The sequence below is a fragment of the Medicago sativa genome, chromosome 7 (assembly GCF_051527215.1).
Source record: "Medicago sativa cultivar Bolivia chromosome 7, Bolivia_mono, whole genome shotgun sequence".
Taxonomy (NCBI): domain Eukaryota; kingdom Viridiplantae; phylum Streptophyta; class Magnoliopsida; order Fabales; family Fabaceae; genus Medicago; species Medicago sativa.
Window position 1 is genome coordinate 10,261,029 of NC_140755.1, and position 21,410 is coordinate 10,282,438.

The 21,410-nt window shown below is 29.7% G+C and overlaps 1 protein-coding gene and 1 long non-coding RNA gene across 3 annotated transcripts; both read left to right on the forward strand.

Annotated features, from left to right (window-relative positions):
* Nucleotides 1-2,824: 2,824 nt before the first annotated feature.
* On the forward strand, nt 2,825-5,013 carry LOC146904123 (uncharacterized). Its single transcript, XR_015019755.1, has 2 exons — nt 2,825-4,388; nt 4,619-5,013. It is a non-coding gene; the product is annotated as an uncharacterized LOC146904123 (long non-coding RNA).
* A 6,115-nt stretch (nt 5,014-11,128) lies between these two features.
* LOC146904124 (putative disease resistance protein At4g11170) lies at nt 11,129-21,136 on the forward strand. Of its 2 annotated transcripts, none has more exons than XM_085727617.1 (5): nt 11,129-11,747; nt 17,084-18,222; nt 18,344-18,646; nt 18,813-20,685; nt 20,858-21,136. In XM_085727617.1, exons 1-5 carry the CDS (start codon nt 11,696-11,698, stop codon nt 20,968-20,970), a joined length of 3,480 nt encoding a protein of 1,159 aa, XP_085583743.1. In that variant the 5' UTR covers nt 11,129-11,695; the 3' UTR covers nt 20,971-21,136. The 2 variants fall into 2 exon arrangements, with proteins under 2 accessions (XP_085583743.1, XP_085583742.1); XM_085727616.1 differs by having other exon boundaries at nt 17,121-18,222.
* The last annotated feature ends 274 nt before the right edge of the window (nt 21,137-21,410 follow it).

Genomic DNA, 21,410 nt, shown 5'->3' on the forward strand with positions numbered 1-21,410 from the left:
TAAACTTGAGTTGAGTTAACCTTATGATTGGATTGTGCCTCTAAAAAACCTATGACCCTTCCTTAGATTATTGTTCCATAGTTCAAGAATATTGCTTTTCTCATTCTCCTAACTCAAATTGATGTACATAGCGTTACTTTGTAATTTTATGCGGCAAAGTAAAAAATTTGTAAGCATAATAAGATGTTTAATATTTCATTTGCCAATATTCATATTCAGGTATTTCTCTGATGAGCAATGCTATATCTCTAGAAAAATAACATCAAGAATTCTTCAAGAATAAAGAGTAGCCAATCACAATGCACTATTTGCCACAATTCAAGGAGGTGTGGCTGAAAAATAGGAAGTGGACAAATAAATCATCCAATTAAAATTTGCCAACTGTGTCTTGAAAAATTCTTGAAATTATTTTTCTTGAGAAGTAGCATTTTCCTTCTCTGATTACCAATTAAGTAAGCATGTTTCAATAATTCCATCTTTCTTTATAATAAATCTATAAAATGCTTCAATTTTCTCTGTTGTGAGAAACTATGAAAGACAGACACATTAGGGACAATGACACATCGGCACCGGTAATACTTTGAAAAGGTTTAATAATCGAATGTAACCACATGTCAATGTCGACACTATGTGTTCAAATTCAAACCCTATGTTACACTCGTTTGCACCCTGTGTAATAACTTACTGTGAAAAGCTTTTATCTATTTTCTTTATCGCAAATTTGTGATAACTTTTTAATTTATGGGTAAGTGAAAAATTAAATATCACTAGTCGACATTTATGTGAAGTGAAGTAACATATTTGCTTTATTTCAAAATCGAAAGATAGCTGTCCCATTTATGTGAAGTGAAGTAACATATTGATTAAGACTTTGTGCTTAGCACAATCCTTTACATAAACTAAAAGTCTAAAACCATAAAAGTATAAAAACACATAAAAGGAGAGTCTTAATTATTTGCATTGGTGTTTCTATGGCTTCATTCAGTAAGTTCTCAACCTTTCTTTAGATTTGTTTCAATAAGATATTTTTTTTATTCAGCACTCAGTTATAAAGTTTTTTTTAACCTAAGTTTCCATATGAAAACCCATTTTATTTTAGTTTCATCGTCCTAAATATTAGTTTCAATATGATTCTATGTAGCTAGTTTACGTTATTCCATGAGCTTTTTCTTTGCTTTTGATCTTTTCATTGTATCTTTGGAAATAGGGCTCAAGTGATGTGTATGTTTGTACTTTGTTATTATACTTGCATGTAATATGGTTGAATGTTTTTGTTTTAGACTTTTATGATATTTCGGTTATAATAATGATATCTAATATAGTGGAAATTGGAATGCTTTTATATCTTTGTATTATTATAAATATGATGAAATGGTTTTGTTATGGGGTTTACAGAAACACATAAGACTCATTTGATGGAGCTTATTCAAAAGACACACATGGACCATCATGTATTAGGAACAGATAATGAGGGATCAGATCATGCACCCAAGTTTAGGTCACATGTATATGTAGGTGGAAAATCTTTCACATGCCAACAAACTTTTGACTCTAGAAGAGATTCTGAGCATGATTTTTGTAGAATTGCTTTAGAGTTCCCAACAGTGGAGGTCTCCACTGAACCACAGCCTCAACACCACATTCCTACTAGTAAGCCCTCTAATTTTTATGGATTTTTTTATTAAAAAAAAAAAGAAAAATTTGTTATATTATATATTTTAACCTAAGTTAGGATATACACTTTTGGAATTTTATATAAAAGAATTGAACTTTGAAAAAAAATTACTTTTGTTTCTTCATCAAGCTATGAATATATGTTATGTTATAGTGGTATATTATATCATGTTATATTATAGATTTTTATGAATGTTTTTGTTAAAACATGGTGGAATGTTTGATTTTATAAATATAATGAAATGATTTTGTTATGTACTTTTGAAGAAACACACAAGAGTTATTTGATGGAGTTCATTAGAAAGAGTCAAATGGAACCTTATGTGTTCGAAGTACAAAATGAAGTTTTAAAATGAAATTTTTATGGTTTTTTTTTTAAATGAAATTTGTGTGTTTGAGATGAAAATGTTACTATTACCCTTTGAAAATATTTTAACCTAAGTTAGGATACACACTTTTGGAATTGAAAAAATATTGTTTGTGTTTCTTAAATTTTTAGTTCAAGCTATGAATATATGTGTGTTGTTATAGTGGTATATAATATCATTAATTTTGTTATAATATGGTGGAATATTTTTGTTTTTTTTTTGAGTTTTTATAAATTTGTGGAAATGATTTTGTTATGTACTTTTGAAGAAACACACAAGAGTTATTTGATGGAGTTCATTAGAAAGAGTCAAATGGAACCTCCGGTGTTCGAAGTACAAAATGAAGGACCAGATCATGCACCGGAGTTTAGGTGTACTTGTTCGTAGGTGGGAAGGCTTTCACTCCCCGAGAGACTTTCCGGTGCTTAAAAGAGTCGGAGCATGAAGCTTCTAAACTTGCTTTGGAGTATTTGACCGCTAAATATCCCCCGCAACCCAGCTCCTTCTTACTCGTAAGTCCTCGATCAAATAATTTTTTTTTTTGGGTTTAATGTGAAAATTTTATTATTATGTTTTCATTACTTTTTAATATTTTTTTATGAAGAACTTTACATATCCACTCATTGCTTTGATTACAGGGATACAATCTATCTATATCTATCTATCTATCTATCTATCTATCTATCTATATATATATATCTTTGTAAAGGAAACTTGAGTTGTTCTCATGCAAGCTTTGTGATGATGCGGCACTTTAGAAAAGCTTCCTATCATCTCTCAAATCTCTTAATTTCATCTCTAATTGAACACACCCACTATAATTCTTAGTGCAAGTTTTAGTTACAAAACTTATCATTTTTGTAACCGAAAAAAAAAAACCATTATCATTCACCTTATTTAATTGGTTTCAACCTTTAACTATCTTATAAGAACTTCTAACCTTAACTAATTGATTCAACCCTTTCATTCACCTTATTTAATTAATCAATACTAAAAGTCTACTATAAAAATCATTGTAAGAACATGCAGAAACCTGATTACTCATCTTCAAAAGATGAAGAATATTTGGAGGAGAATGGAGGAGATGAATTTTGCCTATATCATAAAATAACCATATTTCATTCACAAAGACATAGGAATAAGGTACGTTGTATCCTTTATATTAACAAAATAATGTTGCAGCCTTTCGATTTCATTATATATATTGTGCCTTGAACAAAGTTAAATAATAGGTTTGGTCTTTGTTCTAGAATTTGTTTAGGGTATTTGACAATTGACAATATATTATTTTACATGACTTTCTCCAATTCAAGTAATAACGATTGCTTCAAAAAAAGTAAATTGAAGCTATAATCAAAAGAAGAAAGAGATATATAATTTTGGAGGGTTTTTTATTTTGTTTATTTAGCAAGATGGACTTATTATTTGAATATTTTTTCTTTTCTCCTTATAAGATGAGTAAGAATATTGAATTTCCTTCTTAAAAATTTCAACCGCAGTTGGCAATATATTGTTCTAATTTACTTTCTCTAATTCTATAACCAAAAGAGGAGTGCTATACTTATATTCCTATTCCATTGTTGTTACATAACTATACATTTAGTTTCAGTTAAATAATATAATTTTTAACAAACAACCCACGGTCAATGAGATAATACTCACTACAATTTTAACCACACAATTAATCGATTAAATAGTTACAATTTTCAACAATGTCTATTGTCATATTATTATTATTTTTTAAAGATATTATCGTATTATTTTAAAAATATAGCTTTAGCACATCAATTACTTTTAAACTACAATTTAATTCATATTCTTTAACTTCCATTCCTTAAATATGACTATTCATTCACTCATTGTATTAATACAAAATTTTAATAATAAGTTAGTTAGTTATAATTTCATATTGCTAAAAACAAAGTTATAATTTCATATATTCAAAGTCATGATCATTGTGTATATAAATATGTGGTAAGACTTTGAGATCTTTTCATCTTACCCTCCTTCCCAACAAAATGAGTGTCTATAGAAAATTAGAAGAAAAAAAATGGAGTAGGAAGAAAGAGCTCAATGGTGAAGTTTTGGATCATCATCTCTTTTTCCAAAGGATTTTTGGATGGTACTCTTAAATTATGTATGATAGTTTTTGTTTATCTTTCTTACTCTTCACATATTTCTTGACTAATTATTAGTTTTTGTGGTAGACAATAGTGACTCAAGTTACTCTATTATATAACATTAATTAGTATAGATATCTATCTTTTTTCTTATTTTATTTTATCTTTTAATATGAATAATTATTTCGTTTAGATGAGGAGAAGAAGATAAAAGATTACAACTTATGTAAGTATATATCTTTAACTATAATAATTGCACCAATTAAAGATCAACTTTAATTTTTTTTTATAAATTTTGAAGTTTGTTTATATTTGTGTAGTGTTAATTGTTATAAATTGTTATACATTTATTTTCACATTTATATTTTCAATATTTTCTATCTATTTATCCATCTTATATTTCATTGATTTAAATTTATTTATTCAATTATTGAGTTTACTCATTTTAAATTATAGGTAGTATCTTGAAGTTTCACTACGAATCAAAAGAAAATCATTGTCGGAGACATTCAATCAAAAGAGAACAATTTGATGAGTTTATGGTGTCTAAAAGATGTTAATGATCTACTTGGATTTCATAAGAATGATATAAACAAAATCAAAGTCGGACATAAAGATTTTGAAGTTGTTTGATAAAAAGAATATTGATGTAACTCAACTTAGAAGTTGTCCAAATAGATTATATTTATACATGTATTATGGGCCTAAACATGGCTGGTTTAGTAGAGTTTATATACCGGCATCAATTGATTGTCGAACAATTTTAAATAAACATAAAGGTCCAACTTAAAATGTGAAATAAACATAAGAGACTACACATGCAATTAAGCCAGAAATTTATAATATTTAGAGTTTGAACTAGCTCATAATAAAAAAAAAAATTATAATATTTTAGTTAGTATTTGTCCCTCCCTCTAATTTTTTGGGCAAGATCCGCCACTCATGATGATTCCTTGAAATTTGGGGTTTTCTTTACTTTTTTGGTTAGATTATTATTTTTTTTTTAAATTCCTTTTTTTTTATAGAGCAATTTCCTTTTCAACCAAAAATAAGGTAAAATATAATTGTCTTTTAATTCCTTTACAAACATGCACCTTTTCTATATAACAAAAGAAAAATATACAAAAATTATCAAATATAATGTATTTAAGGTTGTACGATAAAAATATCTATATACCTCTATTTATTTTCTTAGGGTCATTAAACCTTCTACTTTTTTTTTTAACAACCGGTTCTAATTTTAATTCTATCAAATGAAATGCTCATTATTTTTTCAATTATAAACAAAACATTTTAAACCAAAATTGAGTGTACTTAAATCAACATTACCGTTTTTTGGTGGATTTTAGGGTGAGGGTTCAATCAAGTCCCTCACCGGTGGAGCACCAAAAACTCATCATTGGATTGAATCAATGGTTTAGATTATTTGAAAATAAAAGAGAGAACATCTATTTCTTTTCACAGACAATTATGTCCATATCTCCTCTACGACTTCTTTTTTCTTTTCACGCATATCCTCTCCATGTTGAGAAGTTGCAGCCTTGTAGATCTAGTGTGTGGTTTTCTTTCTTCTCGGTGAGACCAAGTGAGAACCATTTTCATCAAACAATAATACATGATTATAATCGAATTGAGGGTGAAGAACCAAACAAATTCATGTCGATAGCCACTCATAAAAACAAATCGTAGTCAAAAGCCCGATTGCATAATCATCCACAATCATTCAAATTAACTGCATCATTCCATTAATTAGTGGTCATTTTCTTCTCCAGTCACGGTGTTAATGGTTGAAATTTAGTTGAAGCAGTTGGTCGAATTTAAACCTATATTCTACCTTGGCTATTAAACCCAATCAAAGTAAGAAATAAAAACAGAAAAACAAAAAACAATAATCATATTGTGAATCAAATCTTTATAGAATGATTGAGTTATAGAAGAACACCTTTTATGTGATATTTGAGGGAGAAAGATACATTTAATATTTGAAAGATAATTCATAAATTCAAAGGAAATATGTTATTAAGGAATAGTTGTGCATGATGGAATGAACAACAATGGAATCTGAGATGGTGATGGATGAAAACAAGGAAGCAGCAATACAGCAAATGAAAGAGGAGAGGATAAGAAAGAAAAGAGATCAAGTGCAAGAAGGTGTATGATAAAAACTGTGGACTAATTTAATCTAATGGTTGTTAGACATGGTTCACCGGTGAGGGACTTAATTGCTCCCTCACCCTAGAATCCAGCCCGTTTTTTAGTCAATTGAATAATTTTTTATTATTTAACCGTATTTTAATAAACCCGTGCAACGCACGGGTTGAAAATGGATAAATAGATAGAAAATATTGAAAATATATTGATCCCGCACACACCAAGAAGAAGGCAACATACCAACCCCGCATCCTGACGAACCTGGTCTAGTGAAAAAATTGGCACCAACATATTGCACTTCAACATGCTGTAATCTGGCCGCTGCCACTGCATCAGTTCTGGGTGCATTGTTGGAAATATTAAGAGTAACTAGAATTGAGAGAGTTAGAAAAGATAGAAGAGAGTTGTTGTGCCGTGACAAAAATCACTGCCCTGAAAGCAAATTTCCGGTAGACCTCTGGTGCAACCCAATATCCGATTTTGCTCCCCAAGGTTTACACAACTACGTGTCAGAACTCGTGCACTCGAGGCCAACACGTTGGAGCTTCACAAACAATGTCCAAGATAATAATAAAAGAATAGAAAGCTGAACCATGCACAACATGTTTTTCCCGTCCCTTGTTCCTATATCTATATCTTCATATATAAAGATACAAGAATCAGATAAAAGGTCATGCTAAAGCCTTTTCATATGTTACTTTTCGGTTATAGCCAAATTAATCAAGCAATAAATAGTATTATAATTATAATTATAATACTAATGGCAATAAAGGGAAAGACGTTTGGTTGCTTTGCTTAGGTCAATAATCATAGGAATTGGTCCAACCATATATATGGTAAGAATAAATAATTGTGGGAGGAAAGTCACTTGATTGTCATTATATCCCACAATCCCCCACTAATGGCAATCAAAGAAAAATAATTGAATTTTGGACAAAGAAAAGAAAATTAAAACCTTGGGCAAGGAAAGGTTTTTTCGTACTTAAGTGTTAATGTCACGAAGATTGAATTAACACGTAGTGAAGTGAGGCAATACCTTAAATCTATTAAATGAAATTACTCTTGAACTTAATAGATTTTAGATGAGACCCCCACAAACACGCACTTTTACTTAAAATTGTGATAGCTCCGCAATAATTATTTCATCATAATTAAGACCTTTATCACCTTGGGTTGCTCATGAGTGCTCTAGAAAGATTGTCCAAGTCTTTCATAGAAGGTGGTCTAAGCCTTCACACTCAAGTAGGTAAATTCATCAAGTGCGTCTCAAAAGCACCACCATAAAAGGCTATGAATTTATTAAGAACATAAGAAAATGTTCAACCTCAAATTTAAACAGCGGCGAGTCCATCAAGTCCGTCTCATAAGGACCACCCAAAAATTAGGGCTATGAACTCATTTAAGAGCTAAAAGCTCAACCTCACATTAAGCACTACCACACGCCATAGGGATGAAAAATGTAGTGCATACAGGAGTATTCATATGGCTTTGTATGACCACGAATTGGGTATCCACCATATTTTCCTCCACTCAAGGCTTTAAACTCATCCCCCTCGACGTATCGAGGACAACTTTCCTGAAAAATCCTTTCACATAAGGATCTTAAATTATTTTATTTTTTCCTTTTCTCACTTCTCATATAGTGAGATAACATTATTTTTAGCTCCTTTCAAAAAAGGATTTGTGTCGCCTCTTATATACACTATTATTAGTCACATAGCTTGAAGCTTATGATCATAGTAGATTTGGAATGCATTGATCTCCTCCATAAAGGTATATCAGTCACACTGAGTCTTTCAACAATTATGCTTCTTGATCTGCAAATTCAAGAGCTAAATTTTTGACAATGTGTATTTTGCTTTATTTATTTCGAATATATATCATATCATCATAAAATAAATAAGTGCTTCATAATGGAACCTACCTCGTCTTTATTTGAGATCCAATTTACACTATTCAATCCTTCTAAGATCAACTATTAGAAGAACATGATATCCAGACAACAACATCATTTGAATAGATTAGAAAAAATAATTGATCATTTAAATGATCACCATTGAAATTATGAATTCACACACTTCATCTATTCATTATACCACATGCAATATCATGTATAATATAATTCATAAATCCATAACACAATCAATTATATCACACACGAATTGAGATACTATCTTTTAAAATTCCACTTGGTATTCATGAGATTGCTACTTTAAGGCATATTCACTAATTTTAAATCATATTTACCATGAAATTTAGTTCACTTCTAATGCCTCTTTTTTTTTTATAATAATAAAATAGCATTGGTTAACTCTTTCCTTCAAAAAAATTGGTTAACCAAAACATACTCATGGATAGTGAAATTATCTTAAGCATAGCTTTTTATTCATAATTTATCAACATCTTATACTCCTTCTATAAAAGAGGAAAATTATACATTCTATGTCCACAAGTTTTTTTTTTCTTCTTCTGATCCTTCTACTTTCCCTTGTTTCAAAATTTTGCGCACATTAAAAAATAACAAGAATAAAAGTAGAATAAACATGATTCACAAATTTGTTTTTGTTCTTCTTCTCATAACCCCCACATTTAAGTAATTTAGGTTTAGAGAATGACTTTTCTACTCATAATTTTCTTTCTGATGGGTCTTTACCCCACATGCATGTAACATAAAATTAAACATAATTTATATATGACCATATAAAACATCAACAATACATCATCGGCCTCCAAGAAATTTCTAGTATACTATGCAACAAAATTTATTACCTTGCAAGTTTATTAAAACATGCATACTCCAAAGATAATAGTATATTTATGGATATATAGAAACATATCCATTATCACACAAATAAATTTATTTTAATTTTTAGCTATCATCATATAGTCTAAAAAATTAAATAAACCATAAAAGTTCTTGACTTTAGTACTGAAGCAACCGTAAAAAAATAGTCATATGTTCAGGCCACAACATATCGTTAGGAAATTCCATAAATTGCAAGAGAATTTTCCTAACATATAATTATAAAATTTCTGCCTCCGCTTATTATATAAATTCCACAAAGATGTTTTTTTTTCATAGATGTATAAATATAACCATAACACCAAGAAGCTTAGCATGAAGGTCTCAAACATATGATTCATTATTAAGAATTTCAGGTATCAAACTTTCATAGACATGTCCCAAATTATAGTCAAACTATCACCACACAGAAATTTCAATTTATATTTTCTCGCAATTTATCACCAAGCCAAAATATATTTATATAATTTCTGACAATCATGGACATAAAAATTATTTTATCATTAGATTCAAGAATATATCTACATACATATCCTTGAGTTTAAGGCACTTACTTGGACTTTAAGCTCATCTTTTTACCTCAAATTAGATGATGATTCATTTGAACTCTCACCCACAATGTTCTTAACCATCCATTTGATGAAGTTATAGAGTGATCCTTTCCAAGTAATTCGAACCAACATGATACATAGAAAAATCACAAAGTTAATATTTCCAATTATAATTAAATAATAATTTTGCTTTCAGATTGTTGGAAATATTAAGAGTAACTAGAATTGAGAGAGTTAGAAAAGATAGAAGAGAGTTGTTGTGCCGTGACAAAAATCACTGCCCTGAAAGCAAATTTCCGGTGGACCTCTGGTGCAACCCAATATCCGGTTTTGCCCCCCAAAGTTTACACAACTACGTGTCAGAACTCGTGCACTCGAAGCCAACACGTTGGAGCTTCACAAATAATGCCCAAGATAATAATAAAAGAATAGAAAGCTGAACCATGCACAACATATTTTTCCCGTCCCTTGTTCCTATATCTATATCTTCATATATAAAGATACAAGAATCAGATAAAAGGTCATGCTAAAGCCTTTTCATATGTTACTTTTCGGTTATAGCCAAATTAATCAAGCAATAAATAGTATTATAATTATAATTATAATACTAATGGCAATAAAGGGAAAGACGTTTGGTTGCTTTGCTTAGGTCAATAATCATAGGAATTGGTCCAACCATAATAAATAATTGTGGGAGGAAAGTCACTTGATTGTCATTATATCCCACACGTAGCAGTAGTAGGGCCACACTGCTGCAAAGTATTAACAGCGTCCCATTCAGCCCATGTGTGCGCTGCACTCGTCGTACATTCTCTTAGCGCGTCCTTAGTACCATTCCACACCCAATTATTACGATTATTCCATAAGAGAAATGATATTTTGACAACCACTTTTTGACAATTTTTGGACAACTTTCTCTCTCATACTCTCATCTCTCATACCCGTTTGGATTAGCTTATTTTTGAGCTTATGCAAACAGCTTATGCAATTTTTATGTATTATTATAAGTTTGTCAAGTTAGTTTATGATAAAATAGCTTATAAAAATACAATTTTCACTAGTTTGAACTTATAAAATAGCATAAAACCTAATTTATATTGCATAAGCTGTTTGCATAAGCTCAAAAATAAACTAATTCAAACGGATTTAGACTTATGAAATTTGTTATTTATAAAAAAAAACTTAAATCATTTGATGAAAGAGAAAAACCTCTTAAATTTTCCATATTTCTTATAATTGAATTTTCTACGGTCCATATTTCTAATAGACAATGCCAAAGACTTTAAGGTAGTGGATGAGAAGGGACAAAAAAAACGCGTTGCTGCTGAGAGTCTCCACCAATGATAATGAAAAACGAAACTTCGAGATACTTACCACGAAATACTAATTGCTACTTCAGATTTTAATATATCAGTTAAAGTCACATGCTCTATATAATATAATCGTTCAAAGCATTATGGCACATCCATAATTTGAATTCCACTGTTTGGCCAAATAATTTTCTTGCCATCTACTTCTTTAATTTCATCCACTGTTTTTTGTTCTTTGACCGTAACCTTTTGAATTTTCTTGCCTTCATTTTGTAAAGCGCTATGCAAGAAACCATAGGCACTTCCTCTTCATCTCCTTTGAAAAAATATGATGTTTTTATTAGCTTTCGTGGTGAGGATACTCGCAAAAAATTCACAGGCTATCTTTATGATGCTCTGAGAAAAAATGTTTTAACTTTTATTGACGAAAATGAGCTTGAAAAAGGAGATGAGATCTCTTCAACACTTATGAAATCCATTGAGGAGGCATATGTATCTGTAGTCATCTTCTCAGAAAACTATGCTTCATCAAAATGGTGCTTGAATGAACTCGTCAAAATTCTTGAATGTAAGAAAGATCAAGGACAAATTGTGATACCTGTTTTCTACGAAATAGATCCATCACATGTGAGGAATCAGGTTGGGAGTTATGGACAAGCTTTTGAAAAACATGAGCAAGATTTGAGGCAGAGCGAAGACAAGTTGCGGAAATGGAAAAATGCTCTCACTGAAGCAGCCCAGTTATCCGGGTGGGACTCTCAAAATTACAGGTAAATAAATGCATGCACATACTTTGATTATTTCTATATAATTAATGGGATTCAATAAAAATTTATGTTTATGTACTTTCTAAATGCGTGCACAAATATCTTGATTACTTTTATATGAATCCACTGTAGTATTTGTGAACTCTTATGAAAGTTAGGGTCCCTTTGATTTGCAAAATATAAGTACCGAATAAAACAGTATAAGATAGTATAAGACATAACAACACATGACAAATTTTAAGATGTTGAATAAATTTTGTATTTGTATAATGTTTGGTGGACAAAAGGTTATTTTGGTATTTTAGACAACTTGTGCGGAGGACAAAAAGTTGTCCCGTGGTTCGGTGGGGGACAAGAATTTAGGTTTTTGTCTAGTCCCTTGACACCCTGTTTGTTCAGTCTCAGAAATAGTTTTGAAATCAAACACAGTACAATTAAAGTTGTCCTGTCCAATCCCTTATTTTTTAGCAGATCAAACACACCCTTAATGTTTTGAGAGGCACTTTGTTTCTATAATTTTGTATATTATATTTGCTATTAATAAAAAAAAAATGTTTTAAGAGGTACAATTTATTTTGCATTCTAATTGAAGAAAACAATTTCAAACATTGGTGATATCTTTGCTGTATACTCATACAGTCATACTCATCTCACAATCGAAAGAATTTGTAATATCCATCATTGGGTTATTTTTACTTCCAAAATCCAAACTTTAACACTATGCACATGGGTAGTATAAAACATCCTTTGGTGATTTGCTTTAGAAATTCATTGCCATGAAAAAATAGAGCATCAATTATCTTCTTCCTAAACTATCACATTTATCTCCAAATAACATCTCAAATATATAAAATATAGAGTAAAATATATTTTTCATCTCTATAAAATTAGTGAATTTTGGTTTTCGATCCTATAAAAAAAATCACATATTTTCATTCATACAAAATATTTTGTTTTGCTTTTAACCCCTAATGTACAAAATTTTGATTTTTTTTTTTTTACATTATATGGATTTATATAGGTTTAACATGATATATAGACATAATATAGACATATCTTGAACATAAAAGAGTTATAACATTAACCTTAAAATGAATATAAATTGACAGATACTACCCACACCCCAAATAATCCAAGTTACACCCCAAAGTCACTAATATACCCTTTATTCATGTTCACTGTACATTAATTATGTATACGTAAATTCACTTTACGTAGTGTATGTAAACTCAGTTTACGTAGTATATGTAAATTCAGTTTACATGAGTTAAGTAAACTGAGTTTACATACACTATGTAAACTGAATTTACATAAGTAAGTTAAGACTGAGTTTTAGTTTATGTAAACTGAGTTTACGTAGTTTATGTAAACTGAGTTTACATACACCAAGTAAATTGAGTTTGACTTTTTCTAGTAACACCCCAAAACTATCTAGTTACACCCAAATTCATTTAAAATTTATCTATAATACCAAAATTGTCCTTTTTATTTAACCTTTTTAAAAACATCTTTTTATCTCTCACTTAAAATCTTCATTTCTCTCCTTAACAAACAATCATCGATATATGAATCAAGTTTGATGAAGAGTTAAAGATAAAAGCTCAAGTTCATCGATTAAAACTGTATTGTATATGTAAACTTAATATAACAGAAAAAACTCAAAATTTGCTAACCATCTACGACAGTTACGTACACGCACGTGAATTAAATTAACTTTTTGCAAACCTATTACGTAAATTCGATTCACGTATACTAAGTGAAAGGCTACGTGAACTAAGTCTACTTAGAGTATATCATGTTATTTTTTCCTTTATGTAATTTGATAGGCTGGAAGCACATTAAATTGAATGGAAATTAAACCTATAATAGCGATTTTGTATCTTTTCATAATTTCATTTGTTAATATGAATATTTTTCATTCTTTTTTCTCCATTATCAATCAATTGTGGGTTTTGAAAAAAAAGTTTTGAAATGAAGATTGTGCTGATAATTAGGGATGGTGATGGAAATTGGAAGTCATAATTCAAACGAAGCATCAAATTTTTCCTCTTCTGCTATGTCTATTTGATGGGTTAATGATTGTTTATTTGTGTGAAAATTCAATTCAATTTCACTGAAAACGAAAACAATGGGAGAAGAAGAACATGAAAATAAATTTGGGTTAAATGATTTGGTTTGAAAACTTAATTTCATAGTAGGGGTATTATTTGGGTTAAATGGTTTGGTTTGAAAATTTAATTTCATAGTAGGGGTATTTTTGCCAATTTGGGGTGCAACCGGATAATAAAAGGGTGTTACTAGAAAAACTCATTGAGTTTAGGTGTATGTTATTCCTTTTTAGAATATGTACGTAAACTAAATTCACGTGAGACCTATATGTAAACTTAAATTACGTTACCCTTCTACGTAAACTTAAATCAAACAAATCGATGTCGATAGACAAACGTGAAATTAACAACAACTATAAACATCCATGGTAAAATTAACAACATCGAATAAATCATAGAGCAAACGATAAATAGAAACTCGAATAAATCACTTACTTGTATTAATCGAGTACGTATCAATGGAAGAGATGTTGATTCAATTGACGATTTTAGTAGGTATTGATTGCATATCCATGGTGGTTTGTGGGTGAAAAAGGGGTGAGGGTTCAGATAATAAAAGAAGGGTTTTTAGAAATTTAGATGAAGAGGGCAATTTTGGTATTATTGTAAAAAATTTAATAAATTTGGGTGTAACTATGATTATATGGGGTGAAACTAGAAAGAGTCATATAAATTAGCCACCGGGGACTAAAATGAAAACAATTTTTTTTTACGGACGAAAACATGAAAAAAAAAGGGTTAATAGACCTTTACCCTCTGTAATATAGGCGACTTTTGGTTTTGCCCCCTGTAAATAATTTTTTTAGATTCCGTCCTTGAAGATTATTCAGGTTTGCCCCCTATGCCATGTGACTCAGCAGAATCTATGATGTGGCACTAACGTGGCTTTTTCTTTTAGTTTTTCATTTTTTTTGCATGCCACGTGTGAAATACATTTTACACGTCATTTATAATTAATTCTTTTAAAAAAAACATAAAAATTTTTAAAAATCAGAAAAAATTCAAAATTTAATTTTTAAAAAAATTTAAAAAATGTCATATTTTTAAAAAAATAAATTAAAAAATCAGAAAAAAATTCAGATTTTATTATTTCAAATTAAGTTCCAGAATTTATTTTTTTGACAAAAGTTCCAGAATTTTTTTTTAAAAAAATCAGAAAAAACATTCAGATTTTTTAAATTAAGTTCTAAAAAAAAATAGAAAAATTCGATTTTATTTTAAATTTCAGATTTTTTTCGTTTATTTTATTCCAGAATTTTTATAAAATCTTTTTCGAAATTAAATTACATTTTTTTCTAAATTGTTTCATAATTAAAGAATCCGAAATTAGGAAGAATTTTATAAAAAATTCTGGAACTGAACAAAAAAAATATTCATATTTGTTTTCCGAAATTAGGAATATTTTTTTAAAAAAATTGGATCTTAATTTTCAAAATAAAAATCCAAATTTTTTTAATTTAAAAAAAACTGACTTTTTTCGATTTTATAAAATCTTGAAATATTGTTCCAGAATTCAGATTTTGAGAAATTTTGAAGATTTTTTTTATTTTTCTAAATTCTGAATATAATTTTTTAATTCAAATCAAAATCTTCATTTCAGTTTTTTTTTCACAAAATTTAAATTTAGAAAAGAATTCAGATTTTTTTCGACAGTTTTATTCCTGAATTTTGATGAAATCTTTTCCTAAATTAAAAATGAAAAAAATTAATATTTTTTTCGAAATTAGGAATATTTTATATAATAAATTCTGGAACAATATTTCAAGATTTTATAAAAAAAAATCTGAATTTTATCTAAATTTAAAATTTTCGAAAAAAAATCTGAAGTTGAGATTTTAAATAAAATAGAATTTTTTTTTTAGATTATATTGTTGGAATTTAAAAACATTTATATCCAGATTTTTTTTTGAAAGAATTTATATCAAGATTTAAAAACATTTAAATATTTTCCAGAATTTTTATTTTTTGTATAAAAAATAAAAAAATTATTTCGAAAAAAATCTGAATGTTTTTTAATTTTTCAAAAAAAAAATTTGTTTTCGATTTTTTAAATTAAATTTTTTTTTTTTGAATTTTTTCAAATTTTATGGATTTTTAAAAATTTTGAAAATTAATTTTCAGATTTTTTTAAAAATTTTCGTTTTTTTATTTTAATTTTTTTTAAAATATAAATGACGTGTAAAATGTATTTCACACGTGGCATGCAAAAAAAAATGAAAAAGAAAAAGCCACGTCAGTGCCACATCATAGATTCTGCCGAGTCACAGGGCTCAGGGGGCAAACCTAAAGAATTTTCATTTTACGAGGACGGAATCTAAAATTTTTTTTTACAAGGGGCAAAACCAAAAGTTGCCTATATTACAGGGGGTAAAGACCTATTAACCCAAAAAAATAATTAAAGGGACAAAAACCAAAATTTGGTAATTTTGTAAGGATGAAAAAACATCTTAGTAGAGACTACATTCACAAATTTTATATACTTTAGAGACAAATTATTATATTTAAATAATTAAAAGTGAGAGTTATAGTTTAGTGACTATATTTTAATATATACTTTTTTTTTTTTTTTTATAATACGGAGATATAGGTAAAGGATGAAAAAACATATTTTAAAATATAGCCGTTAAACCTGCTTTATTCACTAATGTCTAAATGTTCTTCGATATAAAAAAAACTATGAGCGCATTTGTTTTAGCTTTTTTTTTAAATAATTTTTATAATGCATTGTTTTTTTGTTGAAAGTTATTTAACAAAGATTTTTTTTTATAAAAACTTCAAATGAAAAATTTGTGTAAATAGCTTCTCTTAAAATTTTACGTATTTCATCATTTTATTATAAATTTTTTTGGACCTTAAAATTTCAAAAACAAATCTCTAAAAAATAAGCTATTTTAATTAGGTTTTCATAAAAATCATTTTTTAGAGATACATTTTTGAAAGAAAAAGAATGTGATTTTTATTTAGTTAAAATCTCTAACATGAATATTTTTTTAAATTATTGAATGTCAAAATCGTTCTATTAATTTATAAAACGATGAATTTGAAATAACTTTTACTGTTTTTAATTAAGTCATCCTGAGAATCATTTTTAAAAATACAAAGAAAAAAATCATTTTTTAAAGCTAAAACAAACGCACCTTAAATTGATTGTTTATTCTTTTTTATTTCTTTCTTGCTCTATTGAGATTGAACATAAATTTTATATAATTCTTATTATTTGTGCAACAACAGTGTTGACCTTCATTCCCTTTCCATCCATATATGTTAGGACTGAATCAAATTTCATCAAGGACATTGTTGAAGATGTTTTAAAAAAATTGAAGCGTAAAGTCCCAATTGAAGTTAACAAGGAAATTGTTGGAATTGAGAAAAAGTATGCAGAGATTGAATTGTTACTGAAAATTGGATCAGCTGATGTTAGAAGTAGAACCCTTGGATTATGGGGTATGGGAGGCATAGGAAAGACCACTCTAGCTGAATATACATATGCTAAACTGTCTTTTCAATTTGAACGTCGTTGTTTGCTGGAAAATGTAAGGGAAGTACCTAACAAGCGCGGACTCTCAGCTGTACGCGAGCTTTTGCTTTCTAAATTGTTTGAGCTTCCACTTAATGCACCTTATCTAGAAACCCCAATTTTAGAAAGAAGACTTGCAGGTGAAAAAAGTTTAATTGTGTTGGATGATGTGGCAACTTTAGAGCAAGCAGAAAATCTAAACAATATGTGCTTGGGACCGGGTAGTAGAGTCATTGTCACAACTAGAGACAAGCAAATATTTAGTCAGTTTGATGAATGTGAAATTTATGAGGTTGAAGGATTGGACAAAGATGACTCTCTTCAACTATTCTGTTGGCATGCCTTCCAAACAAAACATGCTAAAGATGGATATGAAGAGCTCTTAGAAAGGGCAATTGGGTATTGTGGAGGCAATCCTCTGGCTTTAAAAGTCTTAGGTGCAAATTTCCGTACAAAAAGCAAAGAAGTGATGGAAAGTGAATTGGAGAAGCTCAAAAAGATTCCAAAAAGGGAAATTCAGAATGTGTTAAAATTGAGTTATGATGACTTAGTTCATACTGAACAGGACATATTTCTAGACATTGCATGCTTCTTCGGCTCTAGGGCATCTAATATTTATTATGATCACAGAGATTACCTAACAGATATATTAGAAGGTTGCAATTTTTTTGCAGTAAGTGGGTTAGATGTCCTCCAAAATAAAGCACTCATAACTCGTCATCATGATTCAATTCTAATGCATGATTTGTTAGTAGAAATGGGACGAGGGATTGTTAACCAAGAAAATCGCCCTGGAAAAAGAAGTCGATTATGGGATCCTGAGGAAGTGTATGATGTATTGAAATATAACAAGGTAAGTGGAAGACTCGATTACTTCTATATGAAAATGCATGCACATACTTGATTATTAAATAGAAAAATAAAAATATGTACGACTACCTTTGCTAATTATTGTTCTAAATTTTGTTTTTTAGGGAACTGAAGTTGTTGAAGTTATAAGTTTCGATATCCATATTTCTAAAATTAAGGATCTATACTTGAGTTCTGATTCTTTTAGAAGCATGATCAACTTAAGATATCTTCGTATCAACTATAATGTTAGAAATAGAAGCAAATTGCACTTCCCTGAAGGTCTTGAATGGTTATCTGATAAATTGAGGTACCTTGATTGGGAAGTATTTCCACTTAAGTCTTTACCATCAACCTTTTGTCCTGAAAGGCTTGTGGTACTTAGCATGACCCGTAGCAAGCTTAGAAAGCTCTGGGATGGAATTCAGGTACACATTCACACAGTTGCACCAAATGCATATACTTTGTATACACTATATATGCTTAATTTTATTTTCATAATCTTTTGAGTCTTCCAAGACTCATGCATGATTAATATGGTGTTAGTAAATTTTAATGATTTCTGAACAATCTGGTGTTTTTTTCTTCCTACAGAAGTTGGACAATTTAATGATGATTGATCTTGATTACTCTAGCGACCTGATTGAGATCCCAAACTTATCAAAGGCACCAAATCTTCAAATAATATCTCTTAACAGTTGTGAGAGTCTCCGTCAACTCGATCCATCCGTTTTCACTTGCCCCAAGCTTAGAAAACTACTTTTAAGTGGTTGCAGAAAGATTAAAAGCCTGAAAACTGACATTCATTCAAAATCTCTCGAAGTACTCAATCTCTCTAATTGTTATTCGCTTGTTGAGTTTTCAGTGACATCGGAGGAAATGACGTCGTTGTCGTTAAGGGGCACTGCTATATGTAAAGTTCCTTCATCGATATGGCGTAACAGCAAGCTCACTCAACTCATTCTTGGTGATTGTGAGAAGCTTAACATTGTTGGGAAGAAGTTATCAACTGATCTAGGATTGAGGTCTCTTACATATTTGAACCTTTCAGGATGCACTGAAATCAATACATCGAATTTGTGGTTCATCCTTGATGGCACGCCATCTTTATATAATCTAGATTTGAAAAAGTGCTGCAACTTAGAAACCCTCCCGGATAACATCGAAAACAATTCATTATTAGAAATTTTGAATTTAGATGAATGCAGTAAACTTAAGTCCCTACCAAAGCTTCCAACATCCTTGAAAGAATTGACAGCTTTTAACTGCACTTATCTAGACACAAACATATTACACAAATTCCACTTCAACAACAGAACAAATATCTGTTACCTTCCAGGTGGCCAAGTTCCGTGCGAGTTTAAATTTCAGACAACAAAGGCTTCAATAGTCATACCCCCTATTCAAAAATCTGGCTTGTGTGGTTTCGTTTTTTGCATCGTTCTCTCTGAGGGTTTAAATTTTCGTAAGCAAAGAGTAGGTTGTACTATCTATGAGCATGGAAAAGAAATCCTTGACTTGAAAGAACTTTTTGTCATTGAAAATACTTTTGGAAAGGCAAAGACATTCATTTTAGATCATGTATTATTATGTTCCTGGTCTGGTGATAATTACAAATTGGTGAATATGGGGAATGAAAGTGATCATTACAACCTTCAATTTGAATTCAAACATTTGGTTCCTGGTGGTGAATATGCTAATGTTGGCGAGGAAGAATGGTCAAGTAAGGGGATAAAGGGTTGTGGTGTCATCCCTGTATATGGCTCGGAACATAGTTTGCGGTTGGATGGTAGAAGCAGTAGTGGAGTTGAAATTGTTGAATTACAATCCAGTGCTCAAGTTTCTCTTGAATCTGAAATTGATGAAAATGTTGAAGATGAGTATGATATATTTAAGTCACTACATCAATCATTTTTAGTTCAGTTGGGTGTTGATGAGTCTGATATTGAAGAGTTACTACAGCAAGTAAACAAAGCTGATTTTGGTTTTGATGAGTCTGATATTGTTGAGTTAATGCATCAAGCAATTGGAGCTGAGTTGGATGTTGATGAGTCTGGTATTATAGAGTTAATACAGCAAGCATTTGAAGCTGGTTTTGATATTGATAAGTCTGATATTGTTGAGTTAATACATCAAGCAATTGGAGATGAGTTTGATATTGATGAGTCTGATATTCTTGAGTTACTACCTGAAGAATATAGAGCAGAAGATAGAGACCAGCAACAAATTCCCCCGGAAGAAAAGGAGGCTCTACTGATGATAATGAAGTTGAAGATAGAGGCTCTACCAATGAAAATGAAGATGAATGACAGGATGTTAATAGCATTCTCATTTTTGTTGGAAGTAACCCTCTTGTTCCTACAGATGAAAATGAAGATGAACATCAACAAGTTAATATGTAGAGGCTCTACAGATGAAAAAGAAAAAGAGGACTTGGATGATAAATCTTCTTGTGCATGTTCAATTGGTATGAAACTTCACCCACTTTCTAATTATAAATTCCTTATTTATTTGTTTATTATTTTTTTTAAAAAGTAGTATAATTTAATACTTCAAATAAAGAAATTGATTTTTATTTTCGAAAAATACTCATGATGATAAATTGTAATGACACTGTTTTAAAACAACTCATTGAACAGATCGTTTGTTGAAACACCTTCTAGAAGAGTCTAAGCGTTATTTCTCTTGCTTTTCAAGTAAACCAAAAAGACAAAATGGTGTAACCTTCATTCAGCACAGCAGGATCCCTTGATGCAGCCAGCCTTTCAATGTGAAACTACATCAATAATATTTGTAGAAATTTTCCTAATTCTATTAAGTTCTTTTGTCTCTTGCTTTAATTTGTTGTATTTATCAATAATGATTGTGTTTTTATTCACCGTACCCTTATATATATATTATGATGTTTCAAGTTCTGACATTTGGCCATTTATTAGTGTGAGATTCTTGAGCTCACTCACACTTAAAAAGCTCAAATAAAATACTCCCTCCGTTTCAAAATGAGTATCACTTTAGCCAAAAAAAATTGTTTCAAAATGAATGTCACTTTACATTTCCAATACAACTTTAATTTTTTTCTTCCAACTTTACCCTCTCCAACTTCTCTCTCACACAATTTTCAATGCAACTTTAAATTTGTCATTTTCATATAAAGTAAGGGCAGTTTAGTAAAAGTGTTATGTCTAATGATTA

What these genes read in the sequence shown, in the direction of transcription:
- LOC146904124 (XM_085727616.1), top strand. Translation starts at nt 11,260, where the DNA reads ATGCAAGAAACCATAGGCACTTCCTCTTCATCTCCTTTGAAAAAATAT. An exon ending in TGGGACTCTCAAAATTACAG is followed by an intron (nt 11,748 to 17,120) that starts GTAAATAAATGC and finishes CATATATGTTAG; the next exon opens with GACTGAATCAAATTTCATCA. An exon ending in TTCTTGTGCATGTTCAATTG is followed by an intron (nt 20,686 to 20,857) that starts GTATGAAACTTC and finishes CTCATTGAACAG; the next exon opens with ATCGTTTGTTGAAACACCTT.